This window comes from Pseudophryne corroboree, chromosome 6 (assembly GCF_028390025.1).
Source record: "Pseudophryne corroboree isolate aPseCor3 chromosome 6, aPseCor3.hap2, whole genome shotgun sequence".
NCBI lineage: Eukaryota > Metazoa > Chordata > Amphibia > Anura > Myobatrachidae > Pseudophryne > Pseudophryne corroboree.
The window spans coordinates 283,039,817-283,058,040 of record NC_086449.1 but is presented as its reverse complement, the minus strand read 5'-3'; the positions used below and the strand labels follow the sequence as shown (position 1 = coordinate 283,058,040).

At 45.7% G+C, this 18,224-nt stretch overlaps 1 protein-coding gene across 1 annotated transcript in view; it reads right to left on the bottom strand.

Moving 5' to 3' along the window:
• Nucleotides 1-18,224, bottom strand: part of LEO1 (LEO1 homolog, Paf1/RNA polymerase II complex component) — a 105,855-nt gene that overhangs the window by 20,390 nt on the left and 67,241 nt on the right. The window contains exons 7-9 of the mRNA XM_063926092.1: nt 15,673-15,767; nt 15,453-15,587; nt 14,739-14,874 (exon numbers count right to left, since the gene is read on the bottom strand). Of these exons, the coding sequence (XP_063782162.1) occupies nt 14,739-14,874; nt 15,453-15,587; nt 15,673-15,767 (366 nt within the window). The remainder of the gene's footprint in view (nt 1-14,738; nt 14,875-15,452; nt 15,588-15,672; nt 15,768-18,224) is intronic.

Genomic DNA, 18,224 nt, shown 5'->3' with positions numbered 1-18,224 from the left:
GAGGTGGTGAAAGCAACGCCTGCAAGTTATGGGGGCCAATTGTTCAGGAAGGGGGCGATCAACCTCGGTTCGGGTTGATTCAGTAAACCGACCAGTCGGGTCGGCAAGGTACGTAATGTGTGAAAAATATGGCTCACATACAGAGGTTTTATGTGATGAATGGGAGAGAATGACAGTGCATGACGGGGAGAAATTCCCAAGAGTAGGTAGCTTTAGATCAGAAGTGTTGCAAAATTTAAGGAGGAGGATATGTCTCATTAAATCAACAAAGAGACGAATCCAACATTATGATTATTTGCAGTTATGGCAACAGGAGGGTGAAATACAGAGAGGATTGGCTCTGGCGGCGGGATCTAATCCTATCAAGAAATTGATCGCGACAGCCCCGCCGCCACCATACATACGGGAGAGAAATTGGTTGCGGAGAATGACGCATTAGGGTGTAACAAACAAACACTTAGCAACTGTGTAAATGTTAATAAGTTAACTAATGCAAGTATTAACCCGTGCAAGTTGTACCCTGTTTTGAACTTTCCCCAGGAGTGTGATCAAGAAGACGAATCGGCAACAATATCGGCGCTCTCTCTAGCAGCCACCATAGCAGAGACAACAGTAGGCACGGCTCCACCCACGAGATTAGTAACAAAAGCCCCTAGCGGAGGGATAGGTGAGGTCGTATCTACAGGTAAGTACGGCACCATACACTATGCTGAAACCATTTCACCACAGGCTGTAGAACCTACACAGAGTGATGTTAGTAAACTTAATCCTGTTAGGGTAATAGCAGTGCCAAATGGGAAAACTGACACGACAGGAATCACACCTGTTAGGAACATTGCCATGTACAGCCCATTTTCCCGAATGGAACTAAGAACCATAGTGTCTGAGTTCCCTGACCCTAGGAAAGACTTAGTTGCCAGCCAGAAATACATCAGAGACCTAGGGAACACTTTAGAGCCCAATAACAAAGACTGGCAGGTATTGCGGAGGGCATGTTTACCCTCAAATGTCGACGCAGCTCAATTTTTGGCTGACTGTGGATTAGATCAGGATGTACCTCTTACAGATGTGTACAACAAAGATAACGTAAAAAGAATAAGTTTACAGTTAAAAGAGTATTTCCCAGCGGTAGTTAAGTGGAACAAGATTTTCTCCATTAGACAGAAAGAGTCAGAAACTGCTGCAGAATATTTTCACAGGGCATTACTAGAAATGGCAAAGTACACAGGTATAGAGGACATTAAAACAAACATAAACCATCGAGAAGTAGCAGTATCTGTACTAATGGATGGTTTAAAAGAGACATTAAAGACAAGAGTACAGACCACGCAACCATGTTGGCGAGGTCTGTCGGTGGCTACTTTGAGAGAGGCTGCTATTGATCACGACCGGAATATCACCCGACACAGGGAGTCCCAAGGTGATAAGTTAATGGCCGTAAGTATACAGGCCCTGACCACAAGGCAGCCTTTGTATAAATCACCAAACCCTGTGGGTAAGTCAAATGTGGTAACTTGTTTTTCATGTCATAGACAGGGACACATGGCACGAGACTGTAGAGTGAAAAATTCACAAAACTCATATCAACCCCCTAGACAACGACACGACACACGACATTGGGAGCAAGGTCCGCAGAGACGGAGTTATGAGCCACATACAGGGGAAACAAAAAGATACCCCCCGAACAGAGACTGGCAAGCCACTGGTAGTTCCCATTTAACCCCTTCACAAGCAGTTGCTGCCAGCGGGATTCAGGGAGGTCACCATACCCAATAGGGGTGTGGCCATACCTGTAATCTGCAGCCAGTAAAATTGATTGCAAATCTTGGAAGTGAACCAGAAATTGCAATCAATGTAGCTGGTAAATCGTTAAACTTTCTTGTAGACACAGGGGCGGCCAAATCAGTGATAAATTCGACAGTGGGCATGAGAACCACTGGTAAGACAATTCCAGCCATAGGGGTAACGGGAGTAGTCCAGCACTACCCTGTTAGCAAACCAGCCGAGATTACAGTAGGGCCGTTACATACCAAGCATTCCTTTTTGCTAGCTGCATCGGCACCGACTAATCTCCTGGGAAGAGACTTATTGTGCAAAATGGGGTGCGTCATTTATTGTACTCCTGAAGGTGTATTCTTGGACATACCTGAGAATCACGCTCAGGAAGTGCGAGACATGTTAGACTCCCCGTCAAAATTAATGTCACATACCATTATGACAAATAGGACTCCATCCCAAGTAGAGGAAATGACATCCCAGATACCAGAGTCACTTTGGACTAAAGATGGACAGGACACTGGATTAATGGCAAACGTAGCTCCGGTAGTTGTACAAGTAAAAGATGGTAGGATAGCTCCAAAAATCCCACAGTACCCTCTGAAGCCAGAGGTGGAGTTAGGAATTTATCCCGTAATAGAGCGCTTGCTACAACAGGGCATTCTGGTAAGAACGTCCAGCACTGCCAATAGTCCCATCTTCCCTGTTAAAAAGAGTGGGGGGAGGGGTTACCGGCTAGTGCAGGATCTAAGGGGGATTAACAAAATAGTTGAGAGTCAGTTCCCCGTAGTGCCAAATCCAGCTGTCATCCTTATGCAAATCCCTCCCACTGCGAAATTTTTCAGTTATTGACCTCTGCTCCTCTTTCTTTTCGGTACCTCTGCACCCTGACAGTCAATATTTGTTTGCATTCACATACAGAGGAGTCCAATACACATGGACACGATTACCACAAGGTTTCATAGACAGTCCAAGTATCTTTTCCCAGGCTTTGCATGATTGTTTACAGTCTTTCCAACCAGAGAGTGGATCAGTATTAATACAGTACGTGGATGATTTACTACTGTGTTCTGATTCATTGGAAGCATCCCTGAAGGATACGAAACAGCTCCTGTTTCATCTTTCAGACACAGGACACAAGGTTTCGAAAGACAAGTTGCAATTATGCCAAACTAAGGTAAAATATTTGGGACACTGTCTAACACAAGGACTGAGACACCTGACCGCTGATAGAATTCAAGCAATTAGAGACATGACTCTGCCACAAACCCAGCAACAGATCAGAACATTTTTAGGAATGTGTGGGTATTGCCGTAACTGGATCCCAGGATTTTCCATTCTGGCGTTACCTTTGCAGGAGATGGTCTCCTCAAACAAACCTGATCGGATTTCGCATACAGACGAGTCCGAGATGGCATTTGAGAGACTTAAACAGTGCCTAACGCAGGCACCAGCATTAGGTATGCCAGACTATGGGAAACCCTTTGAGCTGTATGGAACAGAAAGTGCTGGTTGCGCGGCAGGCGTCTTAACCCAAAAGCACGGTGATGCCAGCAGGCCAGTAGCATATTACAGCGCTCAGCTAGACACGGTAGCGCGATCCCTCCCCACATGCTTGCGAAGCGTTGCTGCGATAGCATTGCTAGTAACGAAAAGCGAAGATGTAGTGCTAGGTCACAACCTCACAATTCATACACCACATGCAGTGTCAGCCTTGCTAAATTCTGCCCAAACCAGGCACGTCTCATCAGCGCGGTTTACAAGATGGGAATTAGCACTAATGGCCCCCGTAAACATCACCATAAGGAGATGCAGTGCATTAAATCCTGCAACATATCTCCCAGGTGTGCCTGGACAGGCACAAAGGGTGGAGGATGAGAGTGGTGGGGAAGGAGAATTTAACACAAAGGAAGACACACATGATTGTATGGAATATTTGACCCAAAATTTTACCGCAAGGCCTGACATCAGTGACAATCCACTGGAAGATGTAGATCTAACTTTCTACACGGATGGTAGTTGTCACAGACAGTCAGACTCGGGAGACTTGTGTACTGGATACGCAGTCGTAGATGACCAAGGCACCATAGAAGCGGAACCGCTAGGCCCACCTCACTCAGCCCAGGTTGCTAAACTGGTCGCCCTAACCAGAGCATGTGAATTGGCTAAGGGCAAATCAGCCAATATCTACACCGACTCTAGATACGCATTCGGGGTAGTCCACGATTTCGGAGCCCTATGGCGCCTCAGAAATTTCATGACGGCAGCTGGTACACCGGTAGCGCATGCAGCCCACATCAAAAGGCTTCTAACAGCGATACAGGAACCCGACAGAGTGGCTGTTATCAAGTGTAAAGCACACACATATAGCCAAGACCCAGTATCACTTGGTAACAGCCGAGCAGACGAAGCAGCTAAGTTAGCAGCTGGTACCCCCAGACAGACAGACACCACGCAACTGATGGTATTTAATACCATCAACACACAGAAGTTGTGTGAAATGCAAAATGTGTGTTCCACACAGGAAAAGGCAGTCTGGAAGGCAAAGGGATATGGCCAGGAGTCCACAGGACTCTGGACGGATGGACAAGGTAAACCGGTGGCCCCCAGAGCATATCTCCCATGTTTAGCTGAGGCAGCTCACGGGCTGACTCATCTGGGCAAGGAGGGAATGTGCAAGTTGGTAAGAGCATATTGGTGCGCCCCAGGATTTTCATCTCATGCAAGTAAGAGAGCAATGTCATGCCTTACCTGTTTGAGAAAGAACATCGGAAAAGCAATACCAACAGAACCATCTCATATCCCACCTGCAGGCGGCCCTTTCCAGGTAATACAGATTGACTTCATTCAATTACCCCCTTGTCGAAATTTGAAATATGTACTTGTTTGTATAGATGTTTTCTCAAATTGTGTCGAAGCATTTCCTGCGGCCACAAATACCGCCATGTTTACTGCTAAGAAAATTGTGCAGGAATTTGTATGTAGATATGGTATCCCTAGAATAATTGAAAGTGATAGGGGTACCCATTTTACAGGTGATGTCTTTCAAGGAATGTGTAAGTTGATGGGAATTGATAGCAAGCTGCACACTCCATACCGTCCACAGGCGAGTACGAAGGTAGAAAGAGTGAACAGCACTATTAAAAATAAACTGAGCAAAGTTATGGCAGAGACAGGATTGACATGGCCAGAAGCTCTACCCATTGTACTGTACAGCATCAGAACCACTCCCAGGTCCCCTCTTAATCTGTCCCCTTTTGAAATCTTGTTTGGTCGACAACCGCATGTTATGATTAACCCTCAGGATGATTTGAAGTGTAACAATGAAGTGACTGTTAAGTACCTGGTTAATATGAGTAAACAGCTAAGGAATCAAAATGATAATTTGAAGTTAGTGATTCCTGATTTACCAGATAGTAATTGTCATGACATTGAACCTGGGGATTATGTAATGATACGGAATTTTCTACGCTCAGGTTGCCTTATTGACAGATGGGAAGGACCATACCAAGTCTTATTGACTAGCACTACAGCATTGAAAGTTGCCGAGAGAGAGACTTGGGTTCATTCGTCCCATTGTAAGAAGGTTGCTGATCCAGAGAGGTCCCGTGATATGGAACAGACGGTAGAGGAAGTTGTATCACTGGAGTGTCTGTTCCAGGAGGACTGAGGCGGCACCTGAGCATTGAGAATCACAAGATCAAAAGCAGTTGTCGATTCCCTGTTCCCTTTTATTGTTTTTCTCCACTTCCCATTCCCCCTCCCTCAAATTATTTTTCCCCCTTCTCATTCTTCTTCGTTTCCTCCTATAAGATGGACTTGCCCCAAGAGACTGTGATCCGGATTTTCCTGTTGACCATGATGTTGACCAGAGCAGTCTGTTCCGGCGAGAGTACCATGGAGGTCGAGAGAGGTTCTGGAATGGGTTCTGATGACAGAGATGGAGGCGTAGTTTCCCAAGAACAACATAATCAACAAGCAAAGGCGAGTATCAGAAAACGATCCGATAGCATTGACCATAGAAGGAATTGTGAAGGATTGTTAGCTGAAGAAAACTGTATCTGTAGGCTCTGTGACAACGTAGTTGAGGATGGGTGCATCAAGAAATGCCAATCCAGTTTTAATATCCACATGGACCGGCATCCATTGAGTGACTATCACTCCTTAGTGGGTAGTGTGTTAAATCAAAACAGATTGTTGGGTATGCTCTCAAGTACCTCAAGGTCATAGCAAATCAGGACTAGTACCATTTCCTTTAACGATTGGGGAGGTACTTGAGCTAAGTGGTGGGAGGCCGGTGGACAGGAGGTTTAATATCTCCAGTCCTCCTAGTTTGAAGCTCCACCAATATCATGTGGATAGATCCCTCATATGTTTTAACATTTCCAATCCCCGAAAGCCGGGAAATTGGGAAGTGTCATGGAGTAACCAAACCATGACCTTTTCATATAGAGCAGATAGAATGCGGACAGATACAGAGCTTGTACGCCACATAGCCAGTAGAGGAAAATCTTTCCGATATAGGTATACCCTAGGAAATAGGATTACGAGAGTTGGAGAGGTATCACCAGGATACTGTGCACATATCGTACAAACTGATACGTGTACTAGACAGATGGGAGAATTAGGGTTAGGAGATTTCACATGGAAGATGTGTAATATGGTTATGTCCTACTCCGTCCCATATGTTCTCCCCGATGATGCATATTTCATATGCGGGAGGAAGGCGTATAAGTGGCTTGCCCCAAACTCTGAAGGATTGTGTTATATTGGAAAAGTACTGCCTGAAGTAATGACTGTATCACATGCCAAAATGAAGGATATACACCGTGTTGCCCAAGCTCCTTATACTCACACCCATTACGAGCACGTAGTTAAACGGCACCTGATAGAAAGAACAGAGCATCCGGCCTCTGACATGATCCATGAATCCACCGGGATTCAGGTTCTAATCGCGTTAGATTTCACTCGCACCGCCAGAGGAGTGTTGAATTATAAATACATATCTGCGCTCGCAAATTTGTTAGACAATATCACAGAAATGTATGATGACACGTTTAGGTATACTGGAAGAGAACTTCAAGCTTATAAAACAGAACTAGTTCAGCATAGAATGATTCTCAATTATCTCACGGCAGTAACAGGTGGATATTGTGTCACACTGGCAACGCAGTACGGCGTGAAATGTTGCACATATATTACAAATAGTACCGAGGACCCGGTCGAGGTCATAGACCAAAAGATGGACGATATTCTCCAACTGAAGTGGGAATTTCGCAGGAGACACAATCTCACCCTTGCTGCTGTGAGTAATGAGCTGACTGGTTGGGTGTCATGGTTGAACCCGCGAAATTGGTTCTCCGGTTTAGGAGAATGGGCTCAAGGAGTCATAATGGATGTTGGGAAGTTTCTCCTATGTATCTTAGGTGTTATCATAACGATTGGCTTGATATTTAGATGCGGTCAGGCTTTAATGAAGTGCAAACGAAGTACCAGGGTGATGAGTTTAAGGAGTGAGGAAATTGTAATTCCAATGGATTTGATTTATGACCCAAATGTAGAAACAATGATGTGATGAAAATGCGATTTCTACGGTCCGTTTCTTTCACCTGTTTTTCCGTTTTCTCCAAGGTAAAAAGACCCACTTGGACGAGGAATTTGATGAGCCGATATACAGACAACAGATGGATTAAAGAAGAAGTTTTGACAACCTGATACGCAGATTTTTGATGAACTTTGCCATAGATCCCCAGTTTCCCTAGAAATTTTAAAATTACGCTAGCCCAACACTTTTGTAAATCTATGGACATTGACAAAGCTTTTGCTCGCACCTTATGGGCAAAAGCACAAAGAAGACTGCATTCAACAGACACCGAACAAGACTTCAACCGACAAATGTTCATTTACCTGACATAGAATACCACTGCATTTACCGTAATTATGTCTTTTCTTCATCTCTACAACCTTCAGGTAATTACACACATAGTATAGGGAATACAGGCACAGATACCAGCAATCACATATTCCCCCATTCATGTATCATCAACTAAAATGTGCTCCCCATTTTGTTCAAAATCCGAAAAGAGCTCGGTAAAGTTTGACAGCCCATCCACAGACCCGTACCACGGGATAAGAAGGAATTCAAATGTATACTTCGCAATACCTCGAAGCTTGATTTAAAACACGTACGGCACGATGATACATGACCCCCAAGCACGGATTCATACACACATGCTTCTGCTATCACACTAGGTCATACCCTTTTCCTACCTTCTCCTCTCCTCCCCTACCCAACCATGTAAATGTATTAACCCCTGACATATATTTTTCTCTTTTTGAAATGTTTTAGGAAGTGGCAGTTATTGTTGACTGCCAAAGGGTGGACTGTCAAAGTCAGAAAAATATCTCTATGCACACTGCCATATTTGCACCTCACACAGGTCTGCGCTGCGCATGCGTGCGCTCTCCCGTGCGTGCGCATACTCGCTGTTGCGGGCACCCGCGGGTGCGCGGTATGTGCATTTACGGTAGAGTTCATGTGTTCGTAGCGTGCGACCCAATCGTTACATATTTCCACTATATAATGTATTTTGTAGATCATGGTCCCTTTGATAGATTCTGAAAGTTTGGTTAATATAGAATGTTCATGAACAGAGAAATCCCCCTTTGTTTGATACGAAGGGTCAGACAGGAGTAATACAGTGGTGTTTAGTACCCATCGGAAGAGTATTTAATTAGCAATATTCCGGTGTTGGTTTGAAGCAGATTAATCGCTCGTGCGAATAGTTATGGACATAAGAAGTTTATGAACATTTACTGTATTTGCACTTACTTATCCATGCGGCGGGAAACCCAGTTTCCCTCCCACCTGAGCTGTTGGAAATAGTCACAGCCCACCTGTATGAATCAACCTATGACCTTTTGTTATAATGCGAGGAGGAATTCCTGTGTCCAATGAACAATGAGATTGTAGGGACCATTGAATTGTATTGTGTGTGGGGCATAAATAGACAAGCCGATCACATCCAGCTCACTCTTCTACGGTTATCATTGCTGAAAATCGAGAGCTGGATGTCCAGAGGCGCATGCGATCGTTTCCTTTGTGCGTAAGTTTTCTCCGCAATCATATTGTCTTTCTTGATGTTATGGGCCATTTCTCTCTCTCTCTCTCTTCTCTTCTTTCTCTCGTACTCTCCTAAACGTAATAGTATTGTATTGTATTTCCTGTGTAGTTATCTGGTTAGGTAGTCTATGTTATATTGTAGTGTATGACTTGTATTGTATTAATTCTTTTGCAAGTATAACATTCATAATATATATTAGGCGTTGGACCCTAAGCACGGTATCTGTGTATTTCTTATAGTGTTAAGTATTCACAGAGCGTCGGTGACGCTCAAACAGCTTTTAAGTTAATAAGGTTACACTGTGTTGCATCTACACCCTATCTCTACACTAAGGTTTTACAGCATATTACATTGTTTATGGATTAGATTTAAAGGTTTAACATTGTGAGCGTCAGCGCCGCTGGTGATCTCCTCGTGGTCCCGAGCGTCCGCTACGCTATAGCGAATCATTACGTTAGCCGGCAGCCAATAGCGTGTCTGCCTGTGATCTCTCAGCCGTGAGCGAACGTGACGCTTGAGCGTCTCGACCACGGCTAAGCGATCGTTACGCAACGAGCGTACCCTTACGGTACTCCATACGTAAATAGCGTACAGTGTTCTTAGACCTCATAAAGGGTTTTATATAAGATAAATATTTAGCTTTATCAGTTTCCACAGGGAAAACATCCGGGGATGTCCTAAAGCAGTTTCACAAGGGAGGAGAGGAGACGCGCCTCAGCGGATGTAAGAATCCGGTGTCCAAAGGAAGCATCCTGGGAGGCGAATGTATTAAAGGCATAGAACCTAAGAAACGTGTTCACCGAGGACCACATAGCCACCTTCCACAATTGTTCTGCGGACGCGCCACGGCAGCTCGCCCAAGAAGGTCCAACAGACAGAGTAGAAAGGGCACTAATAGTTGCAGGAGCTGGGAGTCTAACCTGCGCATAAGCTTATGCAATCACCATTCTAATACATCTGGCCAAGGTTTGCTTATTCGCAGGCCAGCCATGTTTGTGGAAACCAAACAGGACCAAAAGGGCATCTGACCTCCTGATAGAGGCAGTCCTCTCCACATATATACGGAGAGCCCTAAAGAACGCTCTTTGGAAGACAAGTCCAAAGAGATAAAGGCCGGAACCACAATCTTTTGGTTAAGGTGAAAAGATGACACCACCTTAGGGAAATAACCTGGTCGAGTTCGTAGAACCGCCGGGTCACGGTGAAATATCAGAAAGGTTGGACGACAGGACAAAGCACCTAAGTCCGACACCCGTCTTGCAGAGGCAATAGCCAGCAAGAACAGGAACTTGGCCGTGAGCCATTTAAGGTCCATTGATTCATGAGGTTCAAATGGAGACTCTTGCAGGGCATGTAATACAACAGACAGATCCCATGGAGCCAAAGGAGGGACACAGGGAGGCTGAATCCGTAGAACACCCTGAGTGAAAGTATGAACATCAGGTATACACATAATTTGTCTCTGAAACCACACAGACAAGGCAGATATGTGAACCTTGAGGGAGGCCAGACGAAGGCCTAAGTCCAGGCCTCTTTGCAGAAAAGCCAGAATTCTGGAAGTTCTGAATCTATCGGTATCGTAATTCTTATCAGCACACCAGGTGAAGTAAGAATTCCAGACCCTGTAATAAATCCGGGCAAAGGCCAGTTTGAGGGCATTCAACATAGTTTGAATAACCACCTCGGAAAAACCTTTGGCCCTCAGGAGTGAGGGTGCAAGAGCCACGCAGTCAAAGCCAGTTTGGCCAGGTCTGGAAAGAGACAAGGGCCCTGTACGAGGAGGTCTGGTCACTGAGGAAGTAGAAGGGGATGCCCGGTCTGACAACCAATGCCGTCTGGGCCACGCTGGAGCTACCAGAAGTAGCATTCCTCCTTTTTGTTTGAACTTCCATAGGACCCTGGGCAGGAGTGACACTGGCGGGAACACGTAGGGCAGCCGAAAGTTCCATGGAACTGCCAGTGTATCAACGAACGCTGCTTGAGGATCCCTGGTCCGAGATCTGAAGACCAGAACCTTGTGAATGTGTCGAGATGCCATGAGATCTACGTCCGGTAAGCTCCACCTGTCCACTAAGAGTTGAAAGACTTCTGGATGAAGACTCCACTCTCCAGCGTACGCTTCCTGGCGACTGAGGAAGTCCGCTTCCCAGTCCAGGACACCCAGAATTAACACTGCCGATATAGCTGGCAGATGGCGCTCTGTCCAACAAAGGATTTTTGACAATTCCATCTTTGCCATGCGGCTTAGAGTGCCGCCTTAATGGTTTATGTATGCCAACGAGGTGGCGTTGTCGGACCATACTTGAACAGGCCTGTCCAGTACCAGAGGTAAGTCAAGAGATGCATTGAACACAGCCCTCAGCTCCAGAATATTTATCGGAAGGAGTCCTTGGTTCAACAACCCTGAAAAGAGGGTTGCTCCAACACAGCTTCCCATCACCTCAGACTGGCGTCCGTGGTCAGTAGGACTCAGTCGGGGATCCAGAAGGGACAGCCCCTTCTCAATTGTTGGTCCTGGATCCACCAGGTCAGCAACAGACAAACCTCCAAGGTCAAAGTGATCATTTGAGATATGATTCGGTGACGTAGGCTGTCCCACTTGGAAAGGATTAACCGCTGTAGTGGGCGGGAATGAAATTGAGAATACTCTACCACGTCGAAGGTCGACATCACCAGGCCAAGTACTTGCATCGATGGCGATGCAGAAGGGTCTTATCCTGTCTGAAGCTTCAGGACATAGTCTGGAGACAGCAACAGTCTTGCCGTGTCCAAGAGTGCCCCTAGGTGCACCATGCTCTGAGCTGGGATCAGCGAGAACTTCTTGCAATTGATTAGCCACCCATGGGCTTGCAGGAAGGTGACCATCAGTTGCAGATGACTCAGGAGGACTTCGTGGGAATTTGCCAAAATCAGCAGGTCGACCAAGTACGGCAGGATTCAGATTCCCCGGTGATGGAGAAGTGCCGTTATCACGGCCATGATCTTGGTGAAGATCCGAGGAACCTTCGCCAGTCCCTGGCGATGGGGATGTGCTGTTATCACGGCCATGATCTTGGGGAAGATCCGAGGAACCATAGCCAGCCCAAATGGCAGAGCCTGGAATTGGTAGTGATAGTTGCCAATAGCAAACCACAGGAACTGCGGATGCAACATGGCAATAGGAATATGCAGATATGCATCCTGTGTATCTAGGGATACCATATAGTCTCCGGGTTCCATTGCCAGCACAACTGAGCGCAGCATTTCCATACGAAACCTAGACACTCTCACAAACTTGTTCAGAGATCTGAGGTTGAGTATAGGCCGGACAGACCCAATGGGTTTCGCTAGAACCAGAGTCGAGCAGTAACCTCTGCCTCTCTGGGACTGAGGTACCGGCACAACCACTCCTGTACTCAGGAGAGAACTCTCAACCATCTGTAGAGCTTGCGCCTTCAACGGATCCAAAGGGAAAGCCATGGCGCAAAACTGGCAAAGGGTGCGTCTCTTGAAGGAGACAGCGTACCCGTGAGAGACAACTTCCAGTGCCCATGCGTCTGAAGTAGTCTTTAAAAACAGACCTGGGCAAACTGTAGAAGTCGGTCTCCCACCATGTGATCTCCCAGGGTGATGCCCGACCTGTCATGCAGCAGGCTTGTCATGTTTTGAAGCAGGCTGACGGGCCACACAGGGCTGTTTCGCCTTGAGCTTGTCTCGGGTATGCCTGACCCATGAGGCCAAAAGCAAACGAAAGTGGTACCCTTTAACAAGTACAGAAGGATTTGTAGTTGGGAGAAAAGCAGTCTTCGTGGCTGCTAATTCAGACACAACTTTAGTTAGGTCTTCCCCAAACAAAATGTCCTCAGTGAAGGTGAGCACCTCCAAGGACTTTTTGGAGTCTAGGTACACTTTCCACAACCTCAACCACAATATGCAGCGAGCCAGGACAGACGTGGTCGACACCTTGGTTTCCATTACTCCTGCCTCAGAGGACGCCTCCTGAATGTAACAGGCGGTGGTGGTAATGTGAGATGGGTATTGTCTGGCATCGTCATAAATATTCTCGGGCAGCTCTTCCTCTAACACCTGAACCCACGTCTCAATACCACACGCTTATCTGTCGGTTCCTTCAGAGAGGTGACAGTGGTGACAGGCAGAGTGGACGACACCACAAGACGGGTGACATGAGAATCCACCGGCGGTGGAGTCTACCATTTGGTACACAACTCTGCAGGGAGAGGCTAGCGAGCCAAGGCTCGTTTAGGCAAAGGGCATTTCTTCCCTGGATGAGACCAGGGTTCCCGCCTGATGTCCACAAGATGATCAGAATGGGGTGATACAGTGTTAACTCTCTTCTGCTGTTTAAACTTATCAGATTACTTTGCCACAGTAGTGGAATCCTAATCATTAGAGAAATGTAGGATATGCTTAAGAGCAACCACTAAGGGAGAATCCTCATCAGTAACACAGGGTTCAGTGTCTGCTCCGCCTCCTCTTCAGATGAGACATCAGAGAGGTTTGTGGATTGTGTGGAGGAAGAAGCCCGCTTAGAGGACCCAGGGACACGGTAGTGACCAGGGGTAGATTACGGTCTAACCAAAGACTGATTTATTGCTGCAGTTGGAGCAGGGAGAGTGTAAGGCAGCTCCGGAGTGGGAAATCTTCAAGGAGATGGCGCCCTGGACCGGGGGAGGGGCTACAGGTCAAGCGCCGACTCCACTATGCTAGACTTCTACCCCAGGTACTGTAGAGCTTTACTAAATGGTGTAAGTACACCAGACCTGTGCTCTGAATGCGCCGGTGGTCTAGTGGGGTACCTGCCCAGTGATGGTGTCCACGCTAGCGCCACAACCCGTCTCCCTAGGCCGCGGACGGAATGCAATTTAATGGCAGGTCCCGTCTGGTGGACCCTCTTACCTTCTCCCCGTAGCAGATACGCGTTCCAGAAGAGCGGTCTGCGACTCTGTACCAAAGTCGTGACTTCTCCGCAGCAAGTACCCGGGAACCAGGCCGTGGGAGTATGTGACGCCGCTTGGGAGGTGATGGAGCTGCAGCACTGAATGGCTCTCTGACATACAGAGCTGTCAGCCCAGAAATGAAGACATTTTCTGTCAGAAAAAGCTTTTCAGGGCTCATGTGAGTTGACCTGCTTCTGCAGGCACCAACTCGAAATGGAGCTCTCAGTGCCTGAAGTCGGGGGTTATAGAGGAGGCCCCAATGCATCCTGGGACAGCTAAAGCTTTAGCCTGCTGGTGCCTCTGGATCCAGATCCACTCTACACCCCAATGTTTTCCCTGTGGAAATCAATGTAATCTGCTGCAGAAAATAAGCTAGGTTTTCCTGTTCTAGAATCATGCAGAGAATTAGCATGCAAGGTGCCAATGGAATCTCCCCTGTGGTATCATATTACATTCACTAATATGCTGTCGGCAAGAAATAGGTCATATTACTGGACTAAGAAGCAGAGTATTGATTGAGAAAGATGAGTAGGATTATGCACAGGATGTACAGTAATTGTTATGTGGAGCTCTCCGTATAAAATGCTAAATGTTCAATTCAGTTATCACTTAACAGCTGTTGAGGAGTGATGATTTAATATTGCAGAGATTTCTCAATGCAAATGTCACTGTGAAATATGTAAGGGGAAATGGAAGGAACTATAGTGTTTGTGGAGAAATTACTGGAGTAGATTTATTTTTGCAAGACAAAAAGACATAATGGCAGCTGCACATGTATAAATAGCAAGGATAACTATTAGCCACTATAGCAAATTTGTCTTATGTTTAAGGTGTATTTAGTGAGTAAATGTAAAAGGGAAAGAAGCAATTAAACATGAATAAATGTCTACTAGTAATGTACCTTAATCATCTCTGTTCTCTGAGACTCTGGGTCACGTCCTGCCATTGGAAGGATCCTGATCTTCTGAGTCTTCGAGCATCTGTCTGCAAGAGACAGCGTCATCTTCCTGTGAGTAGCACTGTCTGTAGAATGAGGCCTATGTAGAAGGAAGGAAATGAGAACATAAGTATCACAGTCATATCTATACTGCATGTCATACTGTATACTGCAATAGGGCGTATTTAGTGGCTAGTTGATCTTTGTGGACTAATTATTAACAAGGTATTGTGGTGACAATTGTGCTGTATCCCATTTTATATCTAATCAACCGAACGATTGTGATTCCTGATTAATAGTTTTGGTATAGTAATTCAATCCGGTTAGTTAATGACCAGTATTTGGCAATATTTGGGCATCGCCTGACCATGCTAGTTGTGACTCAGGGGATTTTTCTGATTTGGCAAGTGAAGTGACAAACACTACTCCATTACTCCACTACTCCACAAAGACTCCACTGGAGTATATTACTATTTTTTGGATAAATATACAGCATGCGAGAAAAAAGAAGAATATCCCCATGAGAAACTTAATGGCCATAGAGGACCTGTGGCTGACATAAGGAGGAATAGATAACTGATCTTGATGTACTTTGAAAAAACAACAAGCACCATACTATTTATATAGTGCAGAGTATTGTGCAGGGCTTAATGTCAATGCCCCTTCAAGTGCACTTACCTAAATGTAAGCTTCGTCTTAAATACAGCCTGACCTTGTAAACCGGTTCCTTGTCTGATAAAAAGATGGTTGTGGTCCCCTTGCAATGGAGCTTTGTACACATCAAAAACCTCATTCCCCAAATGTAATGACATGCTATAGGAATAAGAATAAAGAGAATGATGCAAAAGCAAATAACTAAGAACAGGAGCAAAATTACCTGAATAATCATGAAACTTACCTGCCATCAGACCATTTAACAATACGTGCATTACTCTCTCTAACATCATTTCCTTCTTCATCCCGTCGTGTTCTCCATCGGATTGTATTTTCCACCTATTTGTAAAGAAAGAATGGGAAAAACAATCACTTACATAAAGTAAGAAAATTCCAATTTTATTTTAATAAAGGAAAACTACAGATGTTTGCAGTTCTTTTGAAATAGTTTTTCTTTTCCTTCAGAAAAATGTAACTTTAATAACTCAAGACAATACGTTAACTTGTGTATGTGACGCCTGTATTATATAATGGACACGGTGACTTCTGCATATACGACCAAAGCGGTCAGGCTACATAGCTACACACTCATGGATCATAAGGATATCTTATCTGAAGTGAGCAGGATGGATATTGAGATGGAATTGTACATTCTTATTTATTATTTATCGGTAGTTCTTTATATTGCACACACATATCCTGCAGCACTTTAAGGTGAGAATTTCAGTCATTCACATTAGTCCCTGACCCAGAGGAACTTACAATGGGTCTAATTCAGAGATGTATGCAAACCCGATAGTTTACATAAATCTCTGATGCTTATCAATCTGCGCACGTGGAGATCTCTGTTACGACTGTTGGGGGCGGCGACAGCCAGCACTTCAGAAAATAGGATTTTAATACCTACTGGTAATTCCTTTTCTCGTAGTCCATAAGGGATATTGGAGGAAACTAATACAATGGGGTATAGACTGGGTCCATAGGAAGCCAATGCACTTTAATTTTCTTCAACTGGATGTGCTGGCTTCTCCCCTCTATGCCCTCTCCCACAGGTAGTTATAGGTAAAAACGTGCCCGAAGGAGAAAGGATCTATATGAGAGATGGAATATGATAACAGAAAAGGTGATAAGATTTACACACCAGCACACCACTAACATACAACAAACAGCTGAAAAGGATTTACCGGTAGGTATTAAAATCCTATTTCCTCTAGCATCCATAAGGGATATTGGGGGAAACTAGTATGATGGGGACGTCCCAAAGCTTACAAAACGGGCGGAGACTGCTGCAGCACCATATGCCCATACTGGGTATCCTCTTTGGCCAGGGTATCAAATTTGTAAAACCTCACAAAAGTGTTCCTCTCCAACCAGGTAGCAGCTTGGCATAGTTGCAAGGCCGAGACTCCACGGGCAGCCACCCAGGAAGAGCCTAACCTAGTAAAAGTGGGCCTTTAGAGACTTAGGAACAGCTAAGGCTGCCGACACATAGGCCTGTTGAATAGTAAGCCTAATCCAACGAGCAATGGACTGCTTTGAAGCAGGGCAACCCTTCTTCTGTGCATCATAGAGCTTAACATATATCTTCAAGGCATGCACAGCATTCAATGCCTCCGGAGGAGCAGAAGCATCAGAACTGAACAGAACTACAATAGGTTGATTCAGATGAAACGGGGAGATAATCTTCGGCAGGAACTGCTGTCTAGTCCAGAGCTCCACTCTGTCCTCGTAAAAGACCAAGTATGGACTTTTACACGATAAGGCCCCCAATTTTGAAACACGATGAGCAGAAGCCAGGGCCAGTAACATCACAGTCTTTCACGTAAGGGAATTGTCTTCTATAGCCATCAAAGGTTCAAACCAGGAGGACTGTAGAAATTTCAACACTACATCCAAATCCGGAGGCTGTATGTGGAGTACCCCTTGCAAGAAGGTCTGAACTTCTGGCAACACTGCTAATTTCTTCTGAAAAAAAAAATGGAGAGCGCTGAAATCTGGACCTCAATGTAACCCAGACGTAAGCCCTTATCCACACCAGCCTGCAGGAAACGTGGTAAACGTCCCAAGTGAAACTGTGCAGGCGGATATGTGCGTTCCTCGCACCGAGACATATCTCCTCCAGATATGATGATAGCGTTTTGACATCACAGGTTTCCTGGCCTGAACCATGGTTGCAATAACCTTCTTGGAAAGGCCCTTATGAGCTAGGATGTTCCGCTCAACCTCCATGCCATCAAACAAAGTCGCCGTAGAAGAAGATCTCTTCTGATTGGTAGAGGCCAAGGGTCTTCGACGGACATGTCCAGAAGATCCGCGTACCATGCCCTCCGAGGCCAATACGGGGCAATTAGAACTGCCTGGACACCTTGATTCCTGATTCGCTTTAGCACTCTTGTAAGCAACGGGATCGAAGGAAACCGGTAAAAAAGCCGGTACGGCCAAGGCGACGCCAGTGCGTCCACTGCCCTCGCCTGAGGGTCCCTGTTTAGCGAGCAGTACCAGGGAAGTTTCTTGTTGAGATGAGAAGCCATCATGTCTATTTGTAGACAACCCCACCGGTCGATGATCTGCTGGAACACCTGATGGTGGAGCCCTCACTCCCCCGGGTGGAGATCGTGACGACTCAGGAAGTCCGCTTCCTAGTTGTCCACACCCGGAATGAAGCTTGCTGACATGGCTCTTGCATTTCTTTCCACCCAGAGGAGTATCTTTGACACCTCTCGCATGCAAGCTCTGCTTTTTGTCCCTCCTTATCGTTTGATATATGCCACCGCCGTGGCATTGTACCTGGATCGC